Consider the following 10943-nt stretch of genomic DNA (forward strand, 5'->3'; position numbering starts at 1 on the left):
GTGTAGCAATCTGTTAAAGGATTAATAACTATTCGTATGAGATCTATATTTCACAATAAAAACATTGTAAAAAACTCATAGAAATATAATATATTCTGTTTTACCACAAAAACGGCAGTTATAGCTTGTCTTTAGACCACGTGACCTCCATTGACCTCTATACTCTGTTAAAATCTCTTAAGAGATGTTAACAAAAAACCAAACTTTTATAGAAAAAAAAAACAGGGACTAACTTTGAATGTAAAAATGAATTAATTAATCATTGGTAAGTATGGGAAAATTGTTGTTTACTCCAGGAAAATTCATTTTTTTGGCCGAAACGAAGGGTTATTATCCCTTTTACGATCCGCGGGATGAATCACCAAATGCTTAACAAGCTTATTTGTCTATTCAATATACAAACTTAGAGCCCTCGCGCGAGCTATTAAGTAAATAATAATGCAATTTGGTGCACCTGAGACAGAAAGTAAATGAGTATAACGACTTACAATAGACTCTAGTATGCTTTCACAGCAAGGATTCTTTTACTGTTCTGTTTTATGTATTTATTTATTCCCAGTGCGTGCACATGATACACATGAATATAAAAAACAAGTTAGATAAGTATATATATATATAGAGAGATATGTATAAGAAAAAGAAACAGATATAAACTACTTCTAGTGTTATGATACGATGAATATATGTATGATTAAGTGATTAAGTGATTATATACTGTATAGTCACTATGTATTGGCCATAAGTTATATAGAATGGCGACAGCAGATTCTCTCAAGACGGCTTTCTAATTGGGCATCAACACAATAAAATTAATATTCAAAAATGTTACATCATCCCTAGGATCAAAAAGCAATCTGTTCGTATATCTAAAAGCGACTTTCAACACCAGTATTAATAAACGTAAATTAAAAGTGGTAACTCGATTGTTTTTCATTTTCATTTCATGTACTTTATTGAAATGTACAGTGAAAGTGAAAAGTGCAACATAGAATTACAGTGTTTGAGTCTAGTGTATATATATTTATAATTATTCCAATATAACAAACACACATGTAACATCAGAATGGCATACAAGCTAAACGGTCTTGTGTGAAGGAATACCCGTAAGTAATTGGTTTCACCAAGTAAAACTTCTGTCAATAATAAACTTCTGCTTGGGATCGTACAATACTGTATTATGCCTTGTTTCACCTATGTTCGGTGACAACTTGCATTGTGCAGTGTAATAACTTTATTTCATTGTAGCATAAATTTTTTTCTTACCTTTAATGCTTATAAATAAATACTGTCATTATCTTCTTTTATTTTAGTTCATAGCTCCCAAAAGAAAACGGTTTACGATGTTTCTGTTTTCATTAATCATTGGTTAGTATTCTTATCTTATATGATATAATAGAATATAATTTTATATTACATTCTTTTATCTTACCTATCATCAGTCATCGTCGTAAAAGGCTATTAAAATATGCTAAAAGATTATTAGGCATCGGTTTGATAAGAGGTCTGATAACTTGAACCTGATGGTCGAACTTAACGCCGAAGAAAGCTCGCAAATTATCGTTCCGCAGAAAATTATCAAACGTTCCCTGATTGGGCGATTTTCTGTGGATCTTATAGGCTAGTTTAAATCCAACCCTGTCTATCGGCCATTCTCGTTCAGATGCACGGAAAAGGACGGTCGCTGCATTGCCCAGGGTGGTTATCGTCTTAGTCGGGATTTCCGAACCGCAAAACCTGTTAAAAGTATCGACCATGTGAGTGTGTTTATAGTCAACTGCTATGAACTGCTGTGGACTAGCAGTTGTAAGTAATTATCAGGAACAAACGGTCTGCATCTAATTCCATGCAAGGAATTTATGAAGTAGGATTATCTTTAAAATATAACCATTTTTCGTTCTTGTAACAAATGTATAGACCACAGAAGAGTATTGTTCTAGGCTTTTGCAAAATTATAGTAAACAACATTGATTTAAAGGGATAATAACTCTTCGTTTTGGCCAAAAAATGAATTTTCCTGGAGTAAACAACAATTTTCCCATACTTACCAGTGGTTAATGAATCCATTTGTTCATTCAAAGTTAGTCCCTGGTTTTTTTCTAAAAAGTTTGGTTTTTTGTTAAAATCTCTTAAGAGATTTTAACAGAGTATAGCCGTCAATGGAGGTCACATGGTCTAAAGACAAGCTCAGATATCAGAATAATAGCTATAACTGCCGTTTTTGTGGTAAAACAGAATATGTTATATTTCTATGAGTTATTCACAATGTTTTATTGTGAAATGTAGACCTCATACGAAGAGTTATTATCCCTTTAACTTTTGCATTGATTTGTTATTTGTTAATATGCAAATAAACAAAGAAGCATTACCTCGCCCCAGAGGTACCTATGGACTTCCCGTAGCGTATTTCTACGTAGTCGTTACAAAGACCATCAGCAAATGCCGCTATGTTGAATATCGGACCTTTGAAGTACAGGCTAATTACATGACCGGGAGGTGCCTGTGAACAGCAGATCAAATAATTACACAAATAAATAAATTCACAAATAAGTAAATAAATGATGGATCTAAAAAATAATAATAATTTAATACACAGTGTACAAATATTGTGTGAAAGCATTTTGGCAAGTCTTTCAAGCATTTTAGCGCTAAAATTTCAAATAACGTTTCTTTTACTAAAAGTAATTACCTCCACCAAGGAGGTTATGTTTTCACCCCTGTTTGTCTGTTTGTTTGTCATCAACTCAAAAAGTTATGGACCCATTTTGACAAAATTTTCAGGAACTGTCAGAAGTGGGCCAAGGAAGAGATGATTAGTTTTTGGTGGTGATTCGGATCAATAATCAATCAATACTCAATAATAATCAAAAATCGCTGCCTTGGCGGAGGTCTGCGCTTTTCTAGATGTCAATAAAAGTAACTTGTCACCTTGATGAGCCAGCTGCATTGCTGGCCACGTGCGTACGGCGTGTCTCTATATCGATTCCCAAATCGCATTGCTACGTCATAACCGGGGGATTCCATTGTCTGCTCATATTCGGTGGCCTCCAAAACAGCCCCGCAGTGTTGCCCTATAATTGAAATCAGAAAGTGTGACAAGATGACCGAGACGAACTTGGCAAATTTTCCACCCCATTGTCATATAAATTTTCTATTTTTGCTCCCCTCCCCTCCCCCCTAAAACTGAGAGCAACTGAAAGCAAGCACTGTAAATCTGAAATTTTAAGAACAGGAAGTTTTCCTGTACAAACTATCAGCAGTAGACAGTAAATAATAAAATTGATAAAGCCTACAGGTTCCATCAAACAGGTGTGAATTGAGGGATTCCAGATATTGCATACATTATATACTTATATTTGCCTTATTTTTATCTTTAAAAAATGAAACTTGGATTTCTAGGAGAAACTATAGAAACCAAGCCACTTCTCTTTTACAAAGGGGGTGCACAGGGCAAAATTATATAAAACAACACCCGAAAACAATTTCAGTACAATTTATGAGGCACAGGAATGTACAAATTGCTTGGTTTTGTCTCGTTTTATTCATCATAAGGTTTTGGGGTAGGAAAAGGAAGGTATCTTAGCAAATAAGAGAGACCATGTGCCTGCTGTATCCTCCTCCGTATCTGCCATTAATTATAATAAATTGGCATAATAGTTACCTTTAGATGACATTACTCTGTCACACCTTCTTCCACTCAAACCTTCAGGACAGAGACAAGAAGAGCACCTGGACATTTCGTTTGGGTTGGGATAGCCTTCGTTCTCGCAATACAGATTGGAATTCTTGCACGTATCTATACGAAAATAAATTGAAAACATTCGAGAAAAAATAGCATACACCTTCACTGCACAGTCCAAATATGCAATTTATATATCCCACAAAAGATCAATATAGGCGTCAAAAAAAAAAAAAAAAAAAAAAAAGAAACGAAAGTACCACTTATCTGACTCTGTCACGTTACACCGTAGATGTCTCACTTACCAGGACAGTACAACATATTCACAGCCTTGGCGTCAAAGAATTGTATACCGGTAGAGGTCCCTACACTTCTCTGGAGAAGAGGATCTTTGGCCAGAATGGTCCGAAGATTAACGAGGACGTTGTTCTTATCATATACCACCTTGCCAAACATCTAGAATAACAGTTATGGAGAAAAAGAAAACGGACATCTTATAATTTCTTTAAAAGCACTTTGCAAAAAGTAAGACGTGACACGTAAGGAATTTGCTTTTGTGTCAATAAATAGCTGTTTACAAAAGTCAGACTGTATCGATCGTGACATAATCAATTTGTCGTGTTATCCTCGACTCCGTGATAATTTCCCTCAGTTATATTGAAAAATATTTTGTCTAAAATCAATAAAAAGGAAAAATATGCATACGCTCACAGATATATATATAGCTAAAGAACTTGTTCACTATAAAATGACAATGACCTCCCCTATTTTACTACATGAACAATAAAAGAAACTCACTTTGTCCGGGTAATGCATGAGAGAGCCAACGTCGTACGGGAGATTGAATGTATTTACTTCTGATGGACCTTTCGCCTTGAATTGGTATTGCAAGTACGGTTCTAAGTTTTCTTTCAGAATTGTGACGTAAGAATCTCGATCTGGACGAGACTGTTCGTGAGTTAATCCAAGGGCGTGACCAATCTCGTGGCGTATGATATCAATCTGAGGGAAGAATTACCGATCAAGTATTATCTTTAATAAAAAATGATACAAGGGGTGTAAAATGGATAAATAAAAAAATCATTAGCAGGAATCTTGGAAATAACACTAAAACTGCATGTATTGAAGGGACGATGTATTAGTGGAACATCTTATCTTTCACATGCGATTTAAGAGGGTATGATATTTAAGGACCGTGCAGTCTGTGTTTTATTTTCTTTTTTAATTGGTGGTTCATGCATAAAGTGTTGACAGTTAACGCTTACATTGACAAAACAACTGCTGTCGAAGTAGACCATTTGTGTGTTGTGACGGGTCTGGCCTGTATATCGGCCCACGTGAGACGCACAACTGAAAAAAAAAGCGAAAAAAATCATTTATTAATCAATTAAAGGATAAAGGATGCCTGCACATGCATGTGTGACACTTTTTGTTCAAATTAAGTTTTGTTTGGTTTGGCAATTCACGTTGAACAATAACTCCATTCTTTTGAAGTGAAGTGTTTTCCCCTATTTAATACAGTCAGCGCAGGTTCAATGTGTTATTCAGTTCGATACGAATTATAAATCAAAATCGGCTCTTTCCAACGAAAAGTTTTAAACCGTATTGCGTATTGTCAAGATGTCAAAAGGACCTAAACAACAGACAACAAACAAGAACAATAGTGGCTGACCAACCGAAAAAAATACCATACGACTACGTGACCCCCCTCCCCGGCTTCAAAGCACTCCTTCTCTCTTTTCTGTGCAATCCCCTCCCCTCCAAATAAAAAGGATAACAAAAGAAGCGTGACAAATCGAATCAAGTCTTAACCTTATTTCCTATATATTACGGTAAAATTGTCCCATACGGTAAAATTGTGTGAAATAATTATTGTGATCCCTCTTTTACCATATTTAGTCTTGGTTCGCCTCGGTCCGCCAGTGATCAATATACCGCTATCAAACATGCCGTGGCTCTATAGGCCTAATCATTACTTACCCATTTTGCCTAGAAAAGATGAGAAGTGGTTGACGTAAGGAATCGGTTCCTTCCATGAACCGTACACATGTGACTTGCTCCCACTCCTTGATAATTGATCTGATTGTCTCTATTTCATCTTGGCCTGAAACAGAAATGGACTTTGTTTACGCCTTATTATTGATACGATTTTATGATAGGCCTATAGGCCTACACCTAGACCCTGAATAATAAAACGAAAAAAAGGGGTAGGCCTACCGTATTTGTTCCACAGGTGGAGGAATTTCAATATATAGGAATCCAATGTTAATTCTTTATTTTGTGATTTCTATTTATGAACACGATTCAGATTTCCATGTCTATGTTTTGTAGTTGATGGGACCTGTTTTCCTCTGTAAGTCTTTTAACTTTCTTTTGGTAATTGCTGTTTTCGTTATTTTTGTTGTAGTTCTGACGCTTACTATGCCTGTGTATTTTATCAAATGTGTAGATGATGGGCAGGTCCCATTTTTTCCTCAGATCAGAGACCACTTTTCGTTTTTGGCGCTCTTTTGGTGTTTTAGCAGACGACAGGTCTCCATTTCCTTCCTCACATTGCCAGAGAGCGTCATCGATTTCTTCTGGAGTCAGCAGAATGTCGCCACTGCGCATGTCATCGCTGCAGTAGGACGACGAAGGGCACTAGAAAAGAGGATGAAACAATGAGATATCGCCTGGCGCACCCTGATTCCTGAGATAATAAAAACTCATATATACTATGGAAGACACGCTGGGGTTAAAGCTCGTTTCTTAGTAAACCTGGAAGCTCAGAGTGCCTAAGCGCGGCCTCAATATTGGGTGATATAATAATAAAAGTAAAACACCTTAATTGTTTAATTTGTTTCTTAAATGTTATTGTTGCTTTCTGAGAAAGAGTGGGCCTATGCTTTGGGTAATTTTTTTCGCTTTCAAAATAAAATCCCTTTTCAAATAAATTATTTGTTTCCTTTTGCTACTAAATAGTAATTATATGACATAATCCTAAAAAAAAAAAAAAAAAAGAAAAAAATAGCCTATAATACGTTTATTACTTTTAAAATGAGGGATTGTCCATTAATTTGTTGATCTGAGACGAATAATCCAATTAACTCCAATTATCTCCAATAAATTACTCTTAATGAAAGCCCTTTGAAAGACTTCGGTCAAAAACATTTTTAAAGTACGGTGCGTTCAAAGAGATAAAAAAATCCACACTTCATCAACGTAGTTTTAGGTGAGACATTAAATGTGACCGTAGTTAACTGCGCAGGTACATAGAGAGACCATATAAACACAATTAGCGGCTCACCGCACTTCGGGTTGAGATGTGACCGACCACAATGGGAGCGCACCATGTCGTCCCACTACGCTGGGAATTGTTTTGCACTGGCGTTCCTTTTATTTTATCTTTGTCAAAGGCCAGCTGGGTGATGATTTATTTATTTATTTATTTATTTATTTTTAAAGAAGTCTTTAGGAAAAAAAGCAGAGACTAACTTTGAATGTAGAAATGGATTCGTTAACCATTGGTAAGTATGGGAAAATTGTTGTTTACTCAAGGAAATTTTTTTCCAAAATGAACTGTTGTTATCCTTTTCAGGTTACTCATTTTGTATGCGCTGAAGAACTAACGGGAACGGCCGGAGAACGCTTTTGAGACAGGCACAGTTATTGTCTCTCATTTTTAATAAAAGTGAACATTACCAGGTTTTATCGGGCAAATTTTTCTTTAATTGGCTGTTTTAATACATTGGTAAATCGCTTCCCACATCGACTTGTTATTCACGTGAACAAGCCACTTTGGTGAAGGGTCTTAAGGCCATGCCTTAAAGGTGAATAATACGATTTACTTTTTTACCCAACGACATTCTTCTTCCCAAAATACCGTGTAGAATGGCGGCAAATAATGGAGAATAAGTATCTCTTATTTTCATTTATGAACCAAATATCCATTACAAGGCTTTTTTGCTACACATAAAGCCCCACGCATCAGTTCGTCTGGGCAAAACTGAGCACATCGTTTCTACATTCAAGCTCCAATCTAGTCATGGTTACATTACAGCAATGCAATCTGACATACATCTGTATGGTTTATGTGTTGAAGCAGTAGCAGCCATGCATTTGAATTTTTCTTTTTGTATGTTTACATTCGTTTGTTCAATACTTCCTACTTTTTCCTTTTTTCTTTTTATTTCCAAATCAATTTAACCTAGGGTCCATCATTTGGAATGCGCTGGCTTGTTGACATTTGTACAATACTTTCTTCTTCCTTGACATCTAATTCATTTCTTTTACTTTAAATTTGTCATTATTATGTAGCATGTATGTTTTCAGTTACCACATAAGAATAGAAATAATGGACGCGTTTAAAGAAATTTTGATATAAGTTTATATATTTATTGATATATCTTAGAACATTTGTCAGTATTGGTTCACGTCATTCTTCTTGGTCATAAACACTGTTGGTTTTCCGATATCATCATATTAATCCCAATATCTAATACCAACGTACTTTTCGACGAAATAAATGTACAATGCTTTCTTTCCATCCTACTTTAAGGTTCATTCTTTTGAATTATTATACCCTCCTCGGGCACGTTGGAAGCACATTTTAAGTTGGGGGGAAAAGCGACTTTGAATCCGGGGGGGGGGGATTTCCTTAAACCCCCCCTACTCTTGGCATAGGGCTTAGGACTACTGTAGTTAAAAATAAGCGGTGGGCAGCGCCAACTCTGCCCGTTTTTACCCATCTGTCCTTGCTTCAGCATAGCAAGTTCGCTATTCAGACTTGCAACCTCTAAAGACTTTTCCTTGCAGGTTGTCTGAGACCATTTGGTTTTTAAAGGGACAACAGCTATTCGTATGATATGCATATCTCACGATAAATACATTGCAAACAACTCATAGAAAAACAAGGAATTCCATTTTATCACCAAAACAGCGGTTATCGCAATTATTCTGGAATATGTGCTTGCCACCAGACCAACTGTCCCTTCATAGATGGCTTTACCTCCGTAATTATCTATTCAGAGATTATAAAAATAAATTAAATAAAAAGAAAATAATAAAAAACAGGAATAATTTTGAATGTAGGAAGCGATTCATTAACCATTTGTAAGAATGGGACAATCCTAACAGATGTTATCCATTAAAGGTCTAATGTGTAGTCAAATAGCACATTCAGAACGAGGCTGCATTCAGAACAGCGCGGACCAACTAGTCCACGGGTCAAATATGGCCGATCCACTTGAATACTTTCCCACGGGGAATCTATTCAGTGCCTTTTAGCGGATTAGATGGCAAGCTTTTTAGTCAGTCGCCACAATCCCCAAATAAACACTGAAAAGATTCCACGTGGTGAATTACGCGGTGAGTTTTCAAGTAGGTCGGCCATATTTGATCCGAGGATTTGTTAGTTCGCGGATCAACTTTGGTTGTGAATGCGGCCATAAAAAAGCTACTTACGTCTTTTAACCTTTGTCCCTTGCAGTAGCAGTACTCTAGCCGCCCCAGTTTACAGCGGTACTCTTCGAACATCTGCGACGAAATCTCATCCTCTGTAATCTCGTTTTCCAGAGTCAACTGAACCGTCTGATTTGTCGAATTGTGTTTTATTACAAGACTCTAAAAAATGAAACGCCGGTAGTAAAGGTATGTCTATGTTTATCAGACTTCGTGTGCAAAGGCGTTTCTGTGTGCCGAGTTTGAGCAATCCGCAAAAACTTATCAATATTATTCTCATCTTTTTACAGCTTGTGTAATAAATGAATAAATAAATGACTGACTGACTGCTAATCAACTGATAAAGAAATTAAATCTTGTCATATAAACAAGCAACACCGATACAAAAAAAAATAATAATAATATGGAATAATACTTAATGTCATTATTTGAAATCGTCTACACAATCGACTGCATTAAGAAGAATCACTACATTAAAAAAAATAATAAATAAATAAATAAGGATAAAAATAATGTCAATAGTAAAGAAATTAAAGGAAAATAGTTACCTCTGATAAAGGAGCTCCAGTTGCCATATATTGCAGAAAACAAACCAAGAACAAAAAACACACGTGTTGTTTCCCGTCCATTTTACAGCTATCGTCTGCTAAACAGAATTTACATAAATTGCAATCCTCTGATTTTTACTTTGAGACCTGTTAAAAAATTCTCTATCTCAAAGACACAGTTTGAGCCCGTTTGCCCAATCTCTACTACAAGACAGTCCAGAACATTATCAATAATGTCCATTTATTCCGGTGACTCGCACCGTTCACTGCTACGTGGTTTGTTCAGATACAGTTTAAAGACTCTTAATGTCCCTTTCGGGCCTCTAAATTGATGTCGTCTGCCTGTCCCGGGAGTCCCGTGCTCGCTGAACGATGACATCTTAGCGTTAATTATCCCAACTGAGAGAGAGCATTAACCCCTCCGCAACCAACAGAATTATTAAGTGTCAATGTATATATGAGTTTTGTGTCCTCGATTTCAGTATAAATGGGTTAGAAAAAAATTAAATCTTCTCCAGTTTTGCTCATCAGGCACACTACGTTCTTTTTCCCTTTTCTTAAAGCTCTCCTGTCTGTTTCTTTTTTATCTCATTTTTTCTGCACTGTTGTCTTTTTCTTCCTTCTTAAACATCTGATACAATATTTTCATCCTTTTCTGTTCAGCTGGTCAAACTAGTATTCTCATTAATGGACATCTTTAAGCCGTCTTGGAAAGAGCAAAAGAAATGTCCGTGTACAAACCTCAGTCATTTTGAACTGTTCATGAGCAGACGATAGTTTTCTGCAAAGTCTTGTGCTAGAGGCTCGTGATCCCAGTACAGAATTTTACACATCGCGTTGTTTTCACAATGACGAGTAGGCTATATGGGTTATTTAAATCTGCTTCTTTAGGTTCTCTTGCAAGGTTAATATAACTGAAGACGTCTCTTGTAACCGAAGCAAGACAAGGATCCCCCCCCCCCCCCAAAAAAAAAAAAAAGGTCATAAATTATTTAAATTATGCACATACAACAAAGAAAACGATTCAGGCTCATTGTCTTTTTACCCTTTCAAAGATGTATGGGCACCAGGCTTACTTAATTTTACTCATTTATAAATTCATTTTATTTTAATTCACTATGATCATTATTTCCACTTCCTAGGACGAAGACACCCTTTGGCAGAAACCAACAAAGAATTCAAAGGCAATTTTCAAACTTCTAAATCACCGACGGCGTGTCATGAAAATCGCGTTCAACCTTAAGAGATAATTGAAATTAAAGAGACTTAATTCAAATTCA

The 10943-nt window shown here is 36.0% G+C and overlaps 1 protein-coding gene across 1 annotated transcript; it reads right to left on the minus strand.

Moving 5' to 3' along the window:
• Positions 1 to 293: 293 nt before the first annotated feature.
• Positions 294 to 10617, minus strand: LOC106181483 (zinc metalloproteinase dpy-31). Its single transcript, XM_087019159.1, has 11 exons — positions 9664 to 10617; positions 9119 to 9277; positions 6097 to 6316; positions 5657 to 5780; positions 4942 to 5026; positions 4475 to 4678; positions 3982 to 4132; positions 3659 to 3793; positions 2926 to 3068; positions 2367 to 2497; positions 294 to 1734 (listed from the first exon to the last, which is right to left on the minus strand). Exons 1-11 carry the CDS (start codon positions 9742 to 9744, stop codon positions 1440 to 1442), a joined length of 1728 nt encoding a protein of 575 aa, XP_086875285.1. The 5' UTR covers positions 9745 to 10617; the 3' UTR covers positions 294 to 1439.
• Between the last annotated feature and the right edge of the window lie 326 nt (positions 10618 to 10943).

This window comes from Lingula anatina, chromosome 8 (assembly GCF_051362555.1).
Source record: "Lingula anatina isolate TDL-2025a chromosome 8, LinAna3.0, whole genome shotgun sequence".
Lineage (NCBI taxonomy): Eukaryota > Metazoa > Brachiopoda > Lingulata > Lingulida > Lingulidae > Lingula > Lingula anatina.